This window comes from Miniopterus natalensis, chromosome 19, assembly GCF_054644295.1.
Source record: "Miniopterus natalensis isolate mMinNat1 chromosome 19, mMinNat1.hap1, whole genome shotgun sequence".
In the NCBI taxonomy this organism is placed as follows: domain Eukaryota; kingdom Metazoa; phylum Chordata; class Mammalia; order Chiroptera; family Miniopteridae; genus Miniopterus; species Miniopterus natalensis.
In genome coordinates, this window is record NC_142099.1 from 6,032,980 (window position 1) to 6,053,634 (window position 20,655).

General features: G+C 41.5%; 1 protein-coding gene and 1 non-coding gene across 2 annotated transcripts; both read left to right on the forward strand.

Annotated features, from left to right (window-relative positions):
• The first annotated feature begins 167 nt into the window (after nucleotides 1–167).
• On the forward strand, nucleotides 168–10,555 carry ATP5PB (ATP synthase peripheral stalk-membrane subunit b). Its single transcript, XM_016223439.2, has 7 exons — nucleotides 168–287; nucleotides 564–600; nucleotides 4,265–4,410; nucleotides 5,273–5,436; nucleotides 5,863–5,988; nucleotides 9,201–9,380; nucleotides 10,310–10,555. The coding sequence occupies exons 1-7, from the start codon at nucleotides 248–250 to the stop codon at nucleotides 10,385–10,387; spliced, it is 771 nt and encodes a 256-aa protein (XP_016078925.2). The 5' UTR covers nucleotides 168–247; the 3' UTR covers nucleotides 10,388–10,555.
• Nucleotides 10,556–15,419: 4,864 nt separating this feature from the next.
• Nucleotides 15,420–20,418, forward strand: LOC107545261 (uncharacterized). The gene is made up of 3 exons (XR_015716129.1): nucleotides 15,420–17,438; nucleotides 19,381–19,416; nucleotides 20,209–20,418. It is a non-coding gene; the product is annotated as an uncharacterized LOC107545261 (transcript).
• Nucleotides 20,419–20,655: the final 237 nt, after the last annotated feature.

A 20,655-nucleotide genomic window follows, 5' to 3' on the forward strand; every position in this document is an offset into this window, starting at 1 on the left:
GGACAAGCGACTGCCACTCTACATCTCGCGAGATTTGCAGCTCTAGCCCGCTTTCGCTCGACTGCAGGTTCTGTGCTCTGTGCCCCTTCTCGCGAGAAAAAAAAAAAATTCCAGAGGAAGTAGAAGGGAACGAGGTTTGCGTTCTCTCCTCGCGAGACTTGCGAGCGACCATCTTGCCCTGCCTCTGACAGATTCCTCCCTGCAGGTCACCGGGACGCCAAGGCCGCGGAGCGGACCCTCGCTGACCATGCTGTCCCGGGTGGTGCTTTCTGCTGCAGCCACAGCAGGTGAGAGGGGTAGACCCTGGTCGGGGCTTTCAGAGTGACCGTAAAGAGGCGCGTCCATGGTTACGCGGAGGGGGTGGAAGGCAGCGGGTGAAGAAACGCTAGCGAGGCTTGGGCCTGAGCTGGGAGTCAGTAGCGCCGCTCCGAAGGTGAGCGTGGGGTCTCGGGGGACAGGAAAGGGGGGTGAATGGCCTTAGTGTTCGGGCCCCGAGAGGACCGAGGGAGGGGCAGACCACATTTCACCTTGACCTTGCTGACCTGCGCCTTGTGTATTTGCAGCCCCCTCTCTGAAGAACGCGGCCCTCCTCGGTCCCGGGTGAGTGAGAGGGGTTAATCCTCCCCTTCGTCCTTGGTTTTTTTCGTCTCATTTCGCTTCTCGGTGACCTTGTCTTCGCTTTGGGCCAGAAATTACCTTTCTTTAGGTAATTTTGGAACGCGCAAAATTCAAACGCTTGGGCTTTTGTAACTGCCTGGGACGACATCGTCGTAGCACATAGCGGCAAACGTTAAGATTTTTAAGTGGCGTGTTCTAACTAAACTATAAACTGGTTTTGATGTCTCCTAAGCCCCGCCCCTCTCCCCGTGACCTTCAGCTAGACACAGCTGCCGCGGCGCGAATCAGAGTTCTTGTAATCAGAATTTTTGCATACTCAAGAACAAGCTTTTGTTTTGTTTTTAATTAAACTTGTTGGGGTGACATTGGTAAATAACACAGTTTAAAGCGCACGGTTCCGTGATACATCGTCTGTGTGTTGCATTGTGTGCTCACCACCCAGTCTAGTCTCCTTTCCTCGCCGTATATCGGACCCCCTTTATTCTCTACACCCTTCCCCCACCCCCCTTCCCCTCTGGTAACCTTCATACTGTTGTCTGTGTCTATGAATTTATTTGCTTTGTTTGTTTGTTTGTTGCTTCCTGTTTCATATCTCACATGGGAGAGCAAGTTTTTTAAAGTAAAACAATGAATCGGGTTGTATTTTTACTGCTAGCTCATAAGTGAGGGGAAATCTGTTGATTCAGTCGGTATTTATTTGCCACCTGGAGATAGAAAAATGAGTAAGGCTAAGTACCTGCCTTTATGGAACTCGCACGGTCTAGAGAGGAGGTAGCTATAGAGCGGTGGTTTGGAGCAGCTGTTTTCAACCAGTGTGCTGCAAAGATTTTTAAAACATGAGGTCCCGCTGACCTCTTTTCTTTTCCCATAGATTGTCAAATAAAAAAATGAAAACAGCCAACACAGCATTAGCCATCAGGTGTGAATTAATCAAAATTATACTTTTATACTTTTTTTTTTTTTTTTTGGTAAGATAGGCAAAAAATATATTTTTTGGTGTGCCACAGAATTTTAGTAATTAGTTTATGTGTGCCATGAGATGAAAAAGTTTGAAAATCACTGGTTTAGAGTGAGGTCTCCAAAGCTAGAAGAGGGGTACACCTGGCCTCTCCACTTACCAGCTGTGTGACCTCAGTTTCCTCATGTGCAAAAGGGACATAATAGTACATTATGGGTTACGAAAATTAAAATACTTAATTCCTGTGAAACTGTAAAAACAGTGCCTGATACATAGTATGTGTTTAGTAAATGTTAGCAGCTGTTACTGTTAATATTGTTTCATAAATTGTGTCATGGGGCGGGGGTGTTTTTAGTCCTAAATCTTGTAAAATTTGATAACTATTCAGTGGCTTGAAAAAGTGGCTTAAATCTGTTTTTTGAGTATGCAATAAAGGCTGTAATTGACTGCTTCCAGCTTTTGAGAGAAAAAAGATTCCATACAGACAAGTAGATAATCACAATACAGGTAATGAGTAAAATACACAAAACACATACATAAGATACAAGGAACATCCTCGATCTCTCTCTCACATTCCGTATCTAATATATCAGCAAGGCTCTCCCACCAGATTACACCTGGACTCTGACCACTTCTTCCAGTTCCACTATTCCTGGGGTATGACCCTCCATCACTTTCACCCAGGCTAGTCCAGTAGTCTCTTAACTAGTCTCCTTTCATCTCTCTTCTTTCCCATTATGGGCCATTCTCCCAGGAGCCATAGGAATTAAGTCAGTCCCCTTACCTCACCCCCACAAAACCCTCCAGAGCTCCGTATCCCATTTGAAATAAAATCCAAATTAACATAACCCAGAAGGTCCAAACTGAATTGATCCCATCCTACCTCTTTATTTTCTTCCGCTGTCTTTTTAGCTCATTCTGTAGCCTTATTGGCCTTCTTCCTTTGAAAACTGCCAAGCTTATTTTTTCCTTGCTCAGAATCTTAGTACTTGTTCTCTTTCCCCCAGGTCATTTGCTCAAATGTCCTCTGGCCTTCTACCGAAAACGTCTTTCCCCCATTCTCTGTTGCTCCCTATCCCCTTACCTTGCTCCATTTTTCTTCATAGAACTTAGAACAGTTGCCTCAAATTCTATATGGATCTATACACGCACTCCCCACACCCTACTAGAGTGTTGAAGGCTGAGACTTTGCTCGTTGCTATGCTTTCAAGGCCTGACATAAGTAGAAAGTCAGAGAATGTTTGTAGAATGAATGAATGTTAGCCCAAGATTAGAGCAGCCTTTATAAAGGATATACTTGAGATGTTCTAAAGGCTGGTTGGGCTTGGTAGTTATGAAGCAAAAAGCATATCAGGCTGAAGGAGCAGCATGAAGTGTGTTTTTGGTTTTTGTTTGTTATTGAGAGCTCTAAGTACTTCCATATGGCTAGAGGGTAGGAGAATAGTGGAAGGTGAGTGCCTAAATTTGACAGGTGCTAAATCACCTGTGCTACATTAAGTAGTTTTTTTTCTGTAGGCAGGAGACACCCTGTTAGAGAGTTTTTAAGTCAAACTTGCATTTTAAAAACATTAGCAGCATGTGGAGGGGGGTAGGTTTAAGGGGTATTTGACCAGAAGAAGAGAGACCAGATTTTGGATTAAGTTCAGGCAAGAGATAAGGGCTACAGTAGATGGGAAAAAGAGTGAATTTTATTTCATCTGAAACCTAATGAGACACTAGTTTGTTATAACTACTAAAAATGCAGTCTTAGGCTACTTCAATACAAGAATAATTTGCAAATAATACAGTAGTTCAAGCCCAATAATGGCAAAGCAAGTTCAGAATACATATTTGCAGAGTGAGTGATTTGGTCATACTATGTTAAGTATTACATTCAGTTCTGTATACTACCTTATTTTTGTAAACCAAACCAGAGAGCTCTTTGTGGTGGACAATCAGTATTGGATTGTGAGAGGAGTGAGATGTTTAACCCAGATACAGGAACGTTGTCTTTCTTACTGAGAAAAATAAAATTAGAGCCAATGGAAGGAGGTTTCAAAGACATATGTAGCAGTTCAGTTCAACAGTGAACATAATTAGAACTACCTAACACTGAAAAAGCCTGTTTCACTTAGAATTGGTCAACACCCTACTACAGAGAATATTCAAAATGTCAAAGTTCTTGCCATCAGGGAACTCACAACACAGTAGGCATGTAATAGTTAACCACTTACATAGAACTTTAACGAATGCCAAGTACCATTCTAAACACTACGTGTATTAACTCAATTCTCACAACCACCTTATAAGGTTGTATCCTTTATTTCCCCTTTACTTAGAGAAACTAGAGAGTACAAAAGTTTACATCATTTGCTCAAAGTCAAGTGGCAGGTTTAGGATTTGAACCCAGATAGTCTGGCTGCAGTCTATGTACTTAAATTTATTTCAGTGCTGATAGAAGACAGATGACTGATGAGACTTAGAGGAGGGATTCTAGTATTGGGTAGAAGATTACATACAGCTTTATGTAAGTCATTTTCCCTGGTCACACAGCTGGTGAATAGACCCTGACCTTCCCATGCTTGGTCTGTTCTCTTTCTGACACTGGGAAACCGCCCCAGTCCTCATCCCCATTCATTGTTTCTCCTGTTTACACACGGTGTTCTCTTTAAAGAACAGGCTTTAAAGTTGTGTAACTGCTACCTGTAGGGTGCTGCAGGCAACCAGGATCTTTCACACTGGGCAGCCAAGTCTTGCCCCTGTACCACCTCTTCCTGAATATGGAGGCAAAGTTCGTCATGGGCTGATCCCTGAGGAGTTCTTCCAGTTCCTTTATCCTAAAACTGGTGTGACAGGTAAGCATTTGCACGGTGTTTGATAGTATGTTTGGATGGTGTGGTTTATATTAACCTAGGATTTTAGTGGCCGCTTACCTCTTCAATATACCACAGAAATCCAGTCAGCACCCCAGTTTCCCCGCTCCTCCACCGCAGTGTTCAAGGGTCAGCAGCATGCCCTTTAATCTCTAACACAGCCTCACATCCTTTGGTGCTCGTGTTGCTCAGAAACACTGTAAAATGCTGCCCTGAAGGCCCGCTTTGTCTGCTTAGCATCTTGTGAGGGAAGAAAAGGCTATATTTGAAGCATTTGAAGATGCCGCAGGAATTGAGAATCCTGGTATCAGATCTTCCTTTTTTATATGTACTACTTTATAGTTGTTTGTTTTTTGTTCTTATTTTCAGTTTCAGGTTCCTATTGAATAAAAATAAGCAGTAGTGGATAGAATTTATCCTGACCAATGTTCCCATTCAATAAATTGTACATTTTGCAACACAAGTTATTTCTGAAAGTTACCTGACATCTTTGTGGAATAGTTCCTGCTTGTTGAGCAGTTGTGCTAGGCACTTGTCATACATTATGTTTAATTTCGTCAGCTCTGTGAAGGAGGTACTGTTCTCATTTTACAGAGAAGGAAACTAAGCTCAGAGGTTATTTACATTGCTCAGTTTCTAAGTTGTAGAGACAGATTTTCTTGAGTCCAGGTCCTTGTTCTCTCAACTCTACCATAATGCTTCGCAACCCAGGGTTCTGTCTTTGAATCCAGTTATTTTAATCATCACTTAACTTTGCCTTCAGCTTAATAAATGCAGAAGTATCTTTTTGTCTTCTCCTTTTAGACCTAGCATATCCATCATAAAATACTTTTTCTTCTTTTAGGACCCTATGTGCTCGGAACTGGGCTTATCTTATATTTCCTATCTAAAGAAATATATGTGGTTACTCCAGAAACCATCTCTGCCATATCAACAATAGGGTTGCTTGTCTATATAGTTAAAAAATATGGTGCCTCTATTGGGGAATTTGCTGATAAACTCAATGAGGTAAGAACCATAAACCTTGTTTCCCATTTTAAACCATAGTAGAAGCATTAAGGCCATCAAGTGATGTTTTTGATATGAATGTATATGTATTTGTATAAATATTCAGTATAATTAGAAATTAATGATAATGAATACAATTTCAGGCATTAATATGTTACTAATTTGAGACTGGAAGTCAAAATAAATTTTTGAAAATTTACCAAACTTTTCCAGTCTTTTTGTAGCTTTGTTCATTCAACAGATATTGTGTAGCTGTCATGGGCAATTCTTCTTAAGGATTTGTGCATTTCTTCATATATGTGTATGTTTCTTTGTGGGGTTTTTTTTTATATATGAGGGTTATAACTTTGAGGAAAAATAAAATGAATCTGTTTTTATTACCCTTGGTGCTTTCATTGATCTTTGTTATAAATATTATAATTGCAGCAAAAAATTGCCCAACTAGAAGAAGCAAAACAGGCTTCCATCAAAGGCATCCAAGATGCAATTGATCTGGAGAAGTCCCAGCAGGCACTGGTTCAAAAGCGTCATTACCTTTTTGATGTCCAGAGGGTAGGTTTCAGAACTTTCTAAGGAGAATGAAGTTACTCATTTGTGTGCATTTAAAACAAAAATTTAGAATTTCTTACATGAAGAATGGCTGAAGATTGAGCATATTTTATTTAGAAAAGAGATTTGGGTGGGGGCTTGACAGTTATGGCTGTTTAGATATTGAAGACCTATCAAGCAGACAAATGATTAGAATTATTACCCTAAAATTAGAAAGAGTAAAGGTTATAAATCCACACAAAGAAAATAGTCATTAAATTAAGCTGATTAAAGGATGGAATTCGGTGTCCAGGGCATGTCATGAGGAAACATATTTGCTGCAAGAAAATCTGATACTTACATTCCAAATTCACAAGCAGATTCAGGTAGCAGTAGAGCTTTTACCATAGTCAGAGCAGAATTAGATCCTAAAATATTTTGTTTCTAAATCCACTTTAGGAACATGTCCAAGTATTTTGTTGTTATTTACTTTGAGCGCAACACTTTATGCCTGATACTTAAAGTGAGATTTCCTTATGAGGAGGTTTTATGTTATAGAAGCGCCTATGAAGTTAAAAATGAGGTGTTAAGATAAAGTAGGTACCTGACGAGGATGGCCCTTTTCCTGTATTTCTTAGCATCATATGTGCATCAATCATTTGGTGCAGGGCTTTGGACCCATTCTAAGTCCTGTGGAATCAGAACCTCTGCTAGGAGTTATCCAAAAATCTGTATTTTTAAAAACAGGATTCCTAAAGATTCTTAAGTACATGGATGTTTGAAAACCTCAGAAAATTTTAAACCCTCTTTCCAATGCATATTGAGGTTACAACCAGAGAATGCTTTCTGCCTCATGCATAATTTGTACACACAAAAACTGGCTTTTGAAGATGTAGCTTTTTCAAAGAACCAAATGATAGTCATTAACTTTTTTATGTATTTAATATTTATTGAGTTCCTCTTCTGGAGACACCAGTCAGGCCAGGGTTCTGGGGTTACAGCAGAGAACAGAACAAAGTCTGCCTTCATGAGTCTACTTTCTAGCCAAAGGTTGAGAGGAGGCCAGAAAAAAAATTAATAAGACATGAGTGTCAACTGGTAATAAGTGCTATGTAGAGCAATAAACTAATGTTAAAAGGAAAGAGATTTTAGAATGAGGGAGTTACTGTTTTAATGGACAGTCTAGAAAGGCCTCTAATGTGATTTTTGAGCAGTGAAGAAGTGATAGTGCAAGCTCTGTGGACTTCTGGGGAAATAGTATTCCAGGCAGAGGAAAGAACAATTGTAAGTTCATCCCTAAACCTGGAAGCTTGCTCAGTATAGTCAAGGGAAAGAAGGAGGCCAATGTAGCTGAAGTAGATGGATGAAGAGGAGAATTTAGAAAAGCAAGGTGGCCAGGGGCTCGATCATGCAGTCTTACAGCCTTCTGGAAGAACTTTGACTTGTTCTCTGAAGGAGAGAGAAAGTCACTGAAGCTTTTAAGCAAAGGAGCAATATGATCTCACATTTTGAAGGGCCACTCTGATTGCCTTGTTGCAAATAGCCTTTAGTCTTGTATGCATTGGTTTAAAATGACTGTGAGTTGGTGAAGTAGAGTTATTGGAGGACTGTTAGGTGAGTCTGGAATTGATGGGGAGAATTCCAGGCTGCAGATTTGGGAGTCATGAGCTTACAGCTGGCACTTAAAGCTGTAAGACTGGAACACAAGGGAAAAAACAAGGACTTTTTCAATTTGTGGTCACTCTACTTATGGTCAGGTAATAATGGGCCTAAGAATTTGCCGTAGGATTTAGCAACATGGATTTTCTTGGGGCCCTTGGTAAGGACTATTTTAGTGAAGTGATTGGAGTAGGTTGGAGGGGAAAAAATGGGAGAAAAGAAATTGGAGTTAGTTTTACAAACTCAGAATTGCCAGGGAGTTATGGTAAGCAAAGAAATTAGTAGCTAGGAGGGGAGGGTGCAGGAACCGAGAGGGTTTTTAAAGATGGACGGTATCATTGCATGTGATCATCCGGTAGAGGTTAGAAAATTAATGTAAGAAAGGGGAGAGGAATTTACTTCAGTGACATCCTTCAGTAGGCTAGAAGGCTTTGACTAGAATGCACAAGTGGAGGGCGTGGCTTCAAGAGTATAGATAGCTCCACCATAGTTACGGGCAGGAATGCTACGTGTATGAGTATAGGATCAGGCAGGTTGGCTTGTGTGGTGGTAGAAGTTGGTGGGAATTCTTATCGCACCCTTTTTCTCAGTGGAATGGGAAGGAAGGTCATTTGCTGAGAGTTGACAGTAGTGAAGGGTATGTGAGAGTTTTGAGGAGAAAGAAGAGCAGGGGTGAATGGACTAAAGAACTACACTGAAAAGTGTTAAGGGCCTACTTGAGATTGATACATCAAGCCTTTACATTTGATAGGCAGACTTGTCAGGATCTCATCACATACTAGAAGATGACGATATCCTACCACCGTTATTAATTTGATAAAGTTCTGGAGGCAGTAGTTGATATTAGAGAAGAGAAAGAAACAAGAGGTATAAAAATTCAAAAAGGCAAAGTTAATCCTACTTATAGATTACCTGATTATATACCTAGAAATCCTGAGAATCAGCATAAATCATAAAGCAATAAGCAAATTCAGCAAGGTGTCCGGATGCAAAATTAATATTGAATAAAATCAGTAGCCTTCTTTATATAAATAGCAGTCCATTAGAAAATATACTGGAAGAAGATACTCCATTTAGGAAAAGGTGTCTAGGAGTAAACTTAACTAGAAATGTATAATCTTTTTACTTTGTGAAGTGCTTGTGAGGTACAAGGCTCTAAGATTGGAAGGCTCAGTGTTATAAATACATCAATTCTACTTGAATCTTTAACACATTCCTAGACAGAAAATATTAAGAGATGGGGGGCAGAGGAAGGGGAGATGTTGGGACTTGGACAAATTGATTAATAGAAAAAGTAAAAAGAATATACAGGAGTATTCTGAAAAAGTGAAGTCAAGAATTTTAAAATTCATTATAAAATTAGAATAAACTTGATATAGTGTGGTACAGTGTATGAATAGAAAGATTGGCACAACAGGTTAGAGGGTTTAGAGATAGACCTAAACTCATAAGGCATTTTACATAGGTAGCATTTTATGTCTGTTAAACCTCAATAAAAGGAAAATTTGGAAACTATAAGAGTGGAAGCGATCCTTCAACTGTGCAAACAGTTTCATCATTTCTTAATTTTGCTTCAGAATAACATCGCTATGGCCTTGGAGGTTACTTACCGGGAACGGCTGCATAGAGTATACAAGGAGGTAAAGAATCGCCTGGACTATCATATCGCGGTGCAGAATATGATGCGTCGGAAGGAACAAGAGCACATGGTACAGTGGGTGGAGAAGCACGTGGTGCAGAGCATCTCTGCACAGCAGGTACATGATGCTTGAAGCTTCTGGAGTTGGAGTGGCACAAGCCTTTGACAGGCATCTGCTGATGGCTCTGTTAGGATTGAATAACTAGCCAGGAGTCTTTAGAGACAGGCTCTGGTTGATTTTCCTGGATGGTGAAACCTAGAAAACGCTGCACAGCTGCCCCGGTGGCTCCCTCCTTCCTCAAAGTTTGGTTAAGGGCCTCTTAGCTCAGGTTGGAACAGTGGAAAACTTGTTCAGAACACTGGTTGTTGCAGACTGTGTTCAAGTTCCATCATTTGGGAAACATTAACCAACATTTAATTTCTCTGTAAAACATAGAGACTGGACAAGGCTATTTCTGAGCCCCTTCTATTGCCTAATTCCATGATTTTCATTCCATTTCCTCTTCCCCACCATCTGGTGTATTGGTCTTGAACAAAAAGGTTTTCTATTATTTACATAAACTTGATTTTCTTTTTAGAATTTACATTATTTATTTACTTTTGTCATGATTAAACTATCTTTTACATAAAAGTAATATATACTTAAGAAACTTGGAAAATACAAAAAGTACAGAAAATAAATTAATTTTTATTCTTAACAATTCTGTATTACTAATGTTCATTAGTTTGGTGTTTTTCAAGCAGCTAATAGCTGTACAAGCTAACACTGGTGGCATGTGGTTACAGAAGTATCTGGCTTCAAACTCTATACGTTTCACTTATAAAAGCTATGAGCCAGGGGATTTTAACTGATTTTTTTGACTTGCTTAAAATAAATTGCATCTTCCCTCTGTAAACAAATAATTCCTAGTAGTCGATCAGATGAAACCAGTAATCTATCTTGAGATTGTGTAGGAAACTCAAGGTCTTGCAGGAGGTGAGAATTATAGGGTTCATATCCTTCCATGATTTAGAAAGGTCTAACCAGATTTCTCTTCCCTATCACAGGAAAAGGAGACAATTGCCAAGTGCATTGCAGATCTAAAGCTGCTTGCAAAGAAGGCTCAGGCACAGCCAGTTATGTAAATCATCTGTCCCGATGGAGACAGCTAGAAACACTTGACTGACAAATGGAAACTAGGCTGTGACAAAAGTTTTCTGTATCGCCACCTGCTGGAGTTACAGTTTACCCCACCTAAAATGAAGCACGTGAGTTTCATCTAGTGAGAAAATTAAAACAGTGTTGGCCAGTGAGCTGTTTCCTGTCCTTCTTGTTCTGCAGTTTGAATTGCTCCATGATCACTTTTGAATAAGCAGTTTGCTTTTCGTACAGTTTGGTGCCTGACTAAAGACTACCAAGTTATAGTTTATATTTGTAATTAATGCTGCCATCTTACACTAAAGTAACAGTTGAAACAAGGTCTTTCGAATTGCATAATCTTCTGAAATATTATTTCAACATTTGCCATATGGGTGAAAATTGATAATCTTGTTTATAAGACTATTATTGGTAAATTGCTTCTGGCTGACAGGTTATGGGCAATTTAAAGCTTTTAGTATTCTTAAAATAATGAAAGGAAATATTGTACATCAAATCATACCATTGACTTTGTTATCATTTTAGTAGTATGTCAGTGGAAAATATTGTGGACTCAGTGTATTGTAAAGTCACTCTTAAGAATCCAGCAGATAAATCAGGAAGTTCTGCCCTTCTGTAGATTTGTCTGCATTTAGTTCTTCCATGCTTACATAAAGATTTACTTGTACACAAGTGGACAACTTACATAATAGGAAATATTTGAAAATATTTATCATATGGGTAATTGCTATTTTCTTGACTTCCTAGGATTTTAATTTATGTAACATCATTTAGGTCAATATTTATTGATGGCTAATATATCCATCTACTATAGAACTCAGAGGGACATCTTTATTGTTACTTAAAAGAGATTTTGATATGGTCAACAGGGGTGTTCTAAATTATTCATTTAACAGTTACAAACACCTAGTTCATGCTAAGCACCATCCTGCGCTTGTCATACAGACATAAAAGTCAGTCCCTACCTCAAAGAGTTTAAAATTTAGTAGAAAGGCAACAAGAATGTGTGATACAATGTCAGAGAACCATCTACTAGGATGTATGTTTATATAAAGGGATTTGACTTCACGGAACAGGCAGTTAAGAAGGGAAGATGAATATAAATTGAGAGAGGGTAGGAATGAACGGAAATCATAAGCACACACGACCGAAATTGTCAGTTTTATTCCCTCTGACCTTGATGATAAGATTGTCCTACAAAACCCCAGGTCCTTTATCACACGTACATGGTCCAAAGGTTAGAGAAGCTGGAGGCTGATCCAGGGAAAGGTTGGGAAGTTGCAGGCCCAGCACAACTGGGTGAGCCAACAGATGACAACATGTCACTGCCTCACACCCACCGTCTAATCTCTGTGGCTCACTCTTGCTAGAATGTTCAAGAAAGAATTCTGGAAAGTAGTTCAGCCTAAGCAATTTGACGTGTTATGACCCACCACAACTATCCTATCAAATGTTTACCTGGATGAGTAATACTTAAAGCAAAAATTCTAGTCCCAAGAAGGCAATGAAAGCACCCAATAAAACATGGAGAGAGCAGAAAAACAACAGGTCAGAAAAGATGTCTGAGTTGGCATTTGAAAGAGGAAGTCAGCCTGGCTGGCGTGGCTCAGCAGTTGAGCGTCGACCTAGGATCCAGAAGATCACAGTTCGATTCCTGGTCAGGGCACATGCCTGGGTTGCCAGCTTGTTCCCCAGTAGGGGACATGCAGGAGGCAGGCGATCAATAACTCTCTCATCATTGATGTTTCTATCTCTCTCCCTCTCCTTTCCTCTTCCTGAAATCAATAAAGATTTTATTTATTTTTTTTAAAGAGAGAAAACATTAAGAAAAAGAGGAAGTCAGCCAAAAGTGTTGGGATTGGAGTCCAGGAAGGTGGAGCAGCATCTGTGATCATAGAGAAGCCACTCTAGAAGAGTAACATTTTTTAAACTCAAGAAGTTAAGAGTGAAACAAATAGTAAGAATTTACATTAGGGTTCCTAAATGCTATGCTTAGAAGTTAGATTTTGTTCTGAGGACAGGGACGCCAATGGAAAGGTCTGAAGCAGAGGAGTGATGAGCAGATTCTTGTTTCAGAGCAATCACTAGCAACTAGAGGGCAGTTTGGAGAGAATGTTGGCTCATTCTAACTAAAGGACATTGGAGACCTTGACTAAAGGCCTTGGCAGTGTGGATAGAAAGGAAGGAATTGGTGAGAAATACTCAAGGCAACATTAGTAGGACTTGAGTAGGGAGAATCTGGAAGAAGGGATGTATTAAGATGAGTCACAGTCTTGTTTGAGAGAGAAGAAAAGGGGAGAACTGTTCCCTGTGATTTGGAATATAGGGGTGTTTCAGGAAAGAACACGTCAGAGCAGTGTCAGAGAAAGCAAATTCTGCAAAAGCGAAAATGGCCAGTCATAGGAGGAAAACCAGGAGAAAGTGGAGCTGTGAAGTCAACAGACTAGAGAGTTTCATGTAAGAAGAGCCAATTTTTCAGGGAGACTAAGAGGATTGAAAGTACCCATAGAGTTAATAGCTTGGAGTCTTTGGGGGCCCTCCTTAGAGTCACTTTGGTTGAATGGCAGGGACAGGAGATAGGTTATAGTGGTGGTAAGGGATTGAAAGGCAGTGAGGAAATAGACCTATGTAGGTTAATTTCCAGAACACTACTCACCCCAGTAGATGGTAACTAGAGGGAGCCACAGGTGGGCTCAGAGGAATGTTGTTTGAAGATGAGACAGGCTGGAACAAATAATAGCTGTGAAGGAAAAGCCATAGAAGGAAGAGGGCGAAAGATAGCAGGGATGATAGAAGTAGTCAAGTCCCGAGGTGGGAAGTGACACTCAGGTGACACGTGGAGGAATTAGCCTTCAGCAGGAGGGAGACTTCCCTCTGAAACCAGCAAGGTAAGGATGGGCCTTGAAAGAATGAAGCTTTTCAGTGGGAAACAGGAAACTCATTTGATAGTCACTTAGGAAAAGCACACTATGTGTCAGGCACTGCTCAAAACTAGGATTAGTAGGACTGTAATTTTTGCCCATCAAGCTTACAGTCTAGCAATCTAGACATTGAACAACGTTAGACACTGTTCCTAATACTCACTGGGGTGTGATGGGGGCACATGCAAATGAACTTATTCTAGTATAGGAGATCATGAAATGCCTTCTGGAACAAACTATGCTTAATATCTGAAGGAAGGGAGATGTTAAGACAGAGAACCATTGTGCAAAGACCCTGAGATGAGAAAGCGTGGCACCTTGAAAAACAGTCCTGGAGCACAGAAAGGGAAGGAGAGAGGCAGGAGACTGCTGGAGAGGTAGGTTGTCCAGATTACGTAGGTTTATGCTCACCCTGAGGGGATGGGGTCAGAGGAGGTCTTTCTTCAGCAATTAAGTGACAACTAAAAGGGGCATCACTTTTATTCATAGTCCAGCAGCCAGAACTCATCACATGGCGCTACCCAGCCACCAGCGAGGCTCTGAGACAAAAGGAGAGGACATCTGGTTGTGGCTGAGCACTAGTACTGTCTACCACACAAATCGAGATCTCTTTCATGAGCCCCGGACCTGTGCATCCAACTACCTTCTCCACATCTCTACCTGAATGTTCCACAGGCATCCTGAACTCACTGTCCAAAAGCAAACTCGTTATTTACGCCCAATCCTACACCCCCTTCTTCCATATTCTGTGAGACAGTGCAGAACACTGGGAGTTATCCCGAGCCCTCTGTCTTCCTTACCTTCCTCTCAACTAATAAATGAATATATTCATCACTCATCTGCCCTACCTCCTCTTACCATGGCCTTGGCCTCTGATCGGATCACCTCCGTTTCTCCTCTGGAACTCTGCAACACTAAAGCACCCAGTGCCTGGCCCCTCACCAGTTGCTCCTACTCTCTGTTGCCTGAGCCCAAATGTGATCATGCTACTTCAGCAGTCTCTCCGTTGCCTCTAGGGTCCTCCATCACATAGTCTTGCTCTTCTCTCCAGCCTGTCTTTCCTCTACCATCCCCATCCCCACCCCACCCCGCCCTCATACCCTACAGCACCAGTAATGACGAAATACTTGCATTTCTCTGAAGATGACGGGTGTGCCTGTGCTCATGCTGTTCCTCTGCATCGAATAGCTTCCTCCTAGAAAAGGTGACTCATCTTGCAAGATGCAATTCACACGTCTCCATGATGCTTTTCTTGACACCCACTCTCCCTCCTTTTCTCCCTCCTCCCTCCTTGACACCCACTTCTCCTTTTCTCTTTTGGGTCCCACTCCATCCTGTGGTGATGCCCAACATGGCATCTACAGCATTTCATTGCGTTGATGCACTCCAGAACATAGCATTGTGTTTGGATCATAGTAGGTGCTCAGTAAATGTCTGATTAACTCATTAATCCTCTCTAAACCTTGAGCTATGGCTGTTTCCTTCTTCTTTCTGTTCTTTGGTGACATCTTTGACCGCAGTATTTGACGTTTTGCCCTCCCTTGTTTTGTTCCCACTCTCCTAAATGTCTCTCAACTGAATTTATATCCCTTCACCTCGCTACTGCTGGTCAGAGCTACTATTATCCTTCAACTGGGTCATGGCAGTAACCTCTCAGCCAGGCTTTTCATACCTGTTCTGGTTGCCTTCCAATCTGCTCTTCTCCAGTTGCAGTGATTCTTTCAGGCTGCACGTTTGATTGTGCCACCCTTGTTCAAATATCTTTAGTATAGAGGAACCCGCTTCTCTTATAATGAAGACGAAAGCTCTGAGGGAACTGGCTTCTTCCTGCCTCGTTAGCTTCGTCCCCTCCATGCTCCACATCCCCCAGCAGCCTGCATCACTCACTCCCTTGCTTGGGAAACTATCTGCCACACTTGTTTGCGTGTTTGGGCTTCCTGCCCTCCTTTCTGACACAGGGCTTTTGAATTTTAATGTTCTGTTCCCTGTGATCCCCCCACACCCCCCCCGGGTCTAGTGAAACTCCAACTCACACCTCAGATTTTGGTTTGTTTTCCTCCAGGAAGCCCACCCTGGTTCCCTGTGTCACAGACATACACAGCCTGAGGGGCCTGCTCCTTCACAGCTCATGGAATTGCTACCATTTCTTTGGTCACAGCTTCCTTTAATTAATGAGAGTTCCATGAAGGCAGGAAAAGGCCGTATTTTGCTCACTGTTATATCCTCAGAACTTAGACTCACACATGGCACAAAATAATTGTTCACTGTGAAGTGGGTGAAAAAATGAATTCTCTCAGCCACTGAGATTCAAAACCTTGACATAATCATGGACTTACCAAGTCATAACTTCCAATCTTATGACAGGTTTCCAGTGGGTTCCTCCTCATCCCTGCTGCTCATGCCCTTGTTAAATGCCTAAAATATTGCCCTACTCTCCTAACTTGTTTCCTCACCCCTCTCTACCCACAAGTTATGATGTGATGGGGTGGAGTCTCCCTTAAGGGTCATGTTTGTTATATCCCAATTCAAACCCCTTTAGTGGTTCCTTATTAACACTTAACATAATATTTATTGCTTAGATTGAAAGACCTCCACGATCTGGCTGAAACCCACCTTTGGAACTGCTTTTGCTTCCCACCCCTTAAAAATGCCCCACCCTTAAACTGTTGATACCTCAGAAGTATATCGCTTGAATGCCAGCAATGAGGCCTGGGCCTGGGCCCTCCTCACACAGTGATTTCTTTCTCCCTCCATCCAAACCCCATCCAGGCCCAGGCCCCAGCCCCAGGTCTGGGCATGCAGCCTCGCCAGACTCTGCCAGCTCTGCTAGCTCCTCCCTCTCAATAAACCTGTGAGTTGCCCTCTGCCTCCCCCAGGCGCTCTGCCTGGCCAGCTGTCGAGTCCTCTGGTTGTCACAGTGCTTGTCTGCTCCTTGCACAGGCCTGGCCGGGCACCCATGTTACTTAACGATCCTCCCATTACCCTCGAGCATGGCATTCTGCTGCTTGTCCCCAGGATTAGTCATGTGTTTATCGAGTCTCTTCTCAATTAGATGGCAGGCTTCCTGAGGAACTTCTCTGCTTTGCTCTCAATTACCCGCAGTACTCAGCCTGCGGTAGGACCCATCGTATTTATTTAATGAGTACATTTATGAATAGATGTTTGTAAATCATTTCCCTTCTCTTTGAAGGGCCCTCCAAGCTCTTAACACATTTAAAGTCTGCACTTAACTCTAACACAACTGTTTTGTTTTTTCCTTCACCTCAACTCCAGGGTTAGAATAAATGACACAGTAAGATGCTTGATGACAATGATCAGGTCACATTGCTGTGACCCCCCCACCATATCTGGTGTGTGGTTACTCGACATGTACTTAATTAGAAATAAACTTGTCTTATCCCTTGTACTTGACATTCATGTATCAAAAGATACAAAAATTCTGTGCTTATGAGATTAAAAAAACTATGGTGTTGGCCTCAAAGAGGAAGTCTGCCCTGGAGTTTAGTTGATTTGCAACACATAGCTTGACAGTGGCTATTTTGGGTATTTCATCATTTCTGAAAAATAGGAGTAGCCACGGAAGCAAAAGTTCAGTTTTAGACCGTGGCATCTCGTGACTGGACTTTTTCTTTAAAGGTAAGTGCATTTACACCATGCTTTTAATTTAGACAAAATAATCATTCACCAAAGGAAAATGTCATCTCATTGGATTTCTGTCCTCTCTTTCTTTTAAACTGTATTTGGTGGGGAAAGGGTTGTGTTTTAATGTCTGCATTGAGTTGGTGAATTTAATGGCAATTGAGAAGATTCTTCGGTGCCAGCCAGAATGTGAAAAGGTATGTATGGCATTGTTTCTATTTTAATTTATGCTTCTGTCGAGTGTGTGAGTGTTGTTTTTAAAGGGAAATGTGCTTCCTTCTCTTCTCGGCCTGGATCTGTAAGGAGCTATTGCCCCGTGGTGTCGTGTGATGGTTTTGTCTTTCAGGGTGAGTTGGCCCAACTTTTATTCAAGGTGGCTGTGGTAGCATTTCTTTGGGATGGTTGCAAATTCTGAGCCACTGATGTGAAGGTTAAGATTTTACAGAAACCTACAATCTTCTCTTCCACCTCCCCAGGGGTAAGGTCTAGTATAAGTTTATAGGTTAAGTTCATGCTCTATTTAGTACAAACACCTATTTCAGTATATTTAAAATGCTATATAAATATTTTATGGTGCTTTACAAAGAGCCTTGTTGACTTTTGAATGAAAACAGGAACAAAAAAGTGCTGAAAAGCCATTACCACTGCTGATTCTGCTGTGCGTGGTGTGCTTTCTGTTCCCCTGGCTCAGGGTTCTCACCCCGTTTCCCAGTGGGTGCCTTCCTGATTATCCCACATGCTGATCTGAAAAGGTTTGGTCTGATTGTAAGGCACTTGATATAATGTCGCTGCTGCTACTGGCCCATGGCAGAGGTCCGGCTCCCAACCCTCCCCATGTCCCCAGGACTTGGAAATTGCTTCACTTTTGAGAGCTGAACAATTAAACAAAGAATTGATGGCATTTGTTGTCTAAATGAATTACCTTAAAATACAACAGATACAGGAGAGCCAAAAATTCTTATCATGGGTTTACTTAATATGAAGTAAAATTGTGGCCACCTAGAACTGTTTTATTTTATTATAAAATAATAAAATATAAATAATAATAAAAGTGGAAACAATGTTTATCAACAGTCAGGGAACTGGTTAAGCAAATAATAGTACATAGTTGTAACAGAAAGAACTGTCGCCATGAAAATGCTTATGGAAAGTTTTTAGTGACATGGGAGAATGCCAATGATAAAAAGCTTAGTTTTAAAAAACAGGATGTATGAAGAAATATCTCAACTAGTCTTTTAAAAATGCATGACAGACAAACACTGTGGTCTCACTTATATGTGGAATCTCTAAAAATTGACTTCATACATGGAAAGAACAGATGCCAGAGAGGAGTGAGGGGAGTGGGGGTATGTGGCGGGGGAATGGGTGAAGGTGGTCAAAGGTACAAACCCAGTTATAAGATAAAGAAGTCCTGGGGACGTAATGTACAGCATGGTGATTATAATTAATAATACTGTATTGTATATTTGAAAGTTGCTAAGAGAGTAGATCTTAAACATTGGCATCACAAGAAAAATAATTTGTAACTCTGTGAGGTGATGGATGTTAGCTGAACTCATTGAGGTGATCATTTTGCAAATAAATCTGTGTCAAATCATTAATTGGTACACCTTAAACTAATACAATGTGATATGTCAATTATATCTCAATAAAACTGGAAAAAAGAAAAACTAAAAAGGGATTTAAAATTCATGGAAATGCAACTAAAAAGAAATACACTAAAATATTAACCATGGGTAGTGGGAGTTTGGATGATTTTACTTTTCTGCTTTTCAGCGCTTTGTACTTTTTGGAACAAATAAATAAAAGCGGGAAAGTATAGAAAACTTTACATAACAAATAGAATCATAGCCTAGACAAGGCTATTTTCACTCGAAAAGACAACATGTGAACGGAAGTGTCTGATGGACCTAGAGGAAGGATCTCCAGCAGCAAATTTGTTAAAGTTTGCCCAGTACTTGCCAGGGGAGGGGGAAGCAGAGGCGTCAGACCTAGTGACACTAAGTGTTAAAAACACGCATTCACCTTCTCCCACCCTGGCTTCAGTTCAATGTTTGCCAAGCAAAATTATGGTTTCAGTTCGGTTTCTTAGAAGTTCTGAGAGAATGCTGCTCGTTACAGCAACACGCTCCTTATGTCATTTCTGTTTATACATCAGTCTCCTGTGGGTTGGTTGGTGGGAGTTAGTTCCGGAGTAATCAGTCAATTCTAGGTGCCCTGATAACATCAAATTTCTGGACCTGCAAAGCTGAGGAGGCTGCTGAGCTGTGGCAACCACACCACATGAAGTTCGTGACCACTGACTTCGCTAGAACACCTGCCCACGACTTGCCTCTCTCGTTGCTCTTCTACTGAGATCACAGTGGACTCCACTGCCTCTCCTTTCCAGGCTTTCTCAGAGGTTCCTTCTTTATTTTCAGGGGAAGACAGCATGGGAGGGAGTCACTCCAACACTGGTAAGTTCAGGACAGAAACCATTACCTGCCTCACTGCCGGGTTAAGATGAACTGGAAAAACTGGAAAGTGTGCTGAGGGGCCGTAATGGGACGTTTCTGAACTTGGAAGAATCAGATTTCACGATGCAGTAACGCCCAGGGGGGTGAAAAGGGGAACCAGAGGCTATTGTCTGATCCTCCAAATTTTGAGTAAAGGGTGGGTGTCTCTGTGCTTGGTATTAGACCAGTTAGGTAGTTTGTGGAAATCTAGTTTACTTCTCTTACTACCCACGCCGGTGGTGGTGCAGGTATTGGGAAAACTCACCGTGGCTGCCTTTGACTTGCCTGCAAACAAAAGAACAAACCAAAATAAGGCAGCAGGTGCCAAGGTCAGATTCCCGAGGACCTTGGGAAACACTAGTTCTGTGATTCACCTTTGGTACTTGACTCTCTGGCCTTGGGATTCTCTGCTTAAATCCAAGGGAGCATATCTCCCTAGGAGTCCTATTAAAATCCTTGAGGGAGACCCAGGAGATGTTTTTGTTTTTGTTTTATCAAAGGGACATCTGGGGCTACAGAACCACCAGGCTTTTCTTTCACTTGTGTAGCTGATGGTTCTTTAAGTTCCAGTTCTAATTTCCACCTTAAAGGATCTGGGATCTAACAAACGATGCTCTCTTCATTCGCAGACTTGTAGCCCCCTTCATTGAGCTCCACTGGTTGCTCGGACAGGGCGAGGAACCTGGGGACACTTAAGCTGGAAAGTTCATGCGAAGTGGCAGATATGCTAATCCCCTTCATGTTCTCTCATAGGCAAGCAAACAGCCCTCACCACTATAGCTCCCACGGCTTCCCCTGCACCCTGCTTCTCCAAGTAAGTGAACATCCTCCTGCCCATTTCCTCTTGTACCACATGGTGTTGGATTTTGTGTTGACAGTTTTGCATTATGGGCTTGGGGAGGGGCATCTGGAGAGAAGAAGCCAGAACCAATGGAAAATCTCACTCAGTTTTTTACCCTCTTAGTGTTTTTCTTAACCTAGGGACCCCCAAGCCTCAAGAGTTCCATGAATCATTTACTTTTAAAAACAAAATTTGCTGTGTAGGGCCACCTATGGACATTTGAAAAAATGACAGTTGACATACCACGTTATATTGGTTTCAGGTGTACCACATAGTGGCTCAACATTTACATAACTTACAACAGATCCTGCTGATCCTTACAATACTTAACATCTGGTAACTGTCGATATTTTCTCTGT

What these genes read in the sequence shown, in the direction of transcription:
- ATP5PB (XM_016223439.2), top strand. Translation starts at nt 248, where the DNA reads ATGCTGTCCCGGGTGGTGCTTTCTGCTGCAGCCACAGCAG. An exon ending in GCGGCCCTCCTCGGTCCCGG is followed by an intron (nt 601 to 4,264) that starts GTGAGTGAGAGG and finishes TGCTACCTGTAG; the next exon opens with GGTGCTGCAGGCAACCAGGA. An exon ending in AGAGCATCTCTGCACAGCAG is followed by an intron (nt 9,381 to 10,309) that starts GTACATGATGCT and finishes TCCCTATCACAG; the next exon opens with GAAAAGGAGACAATTGCCAA.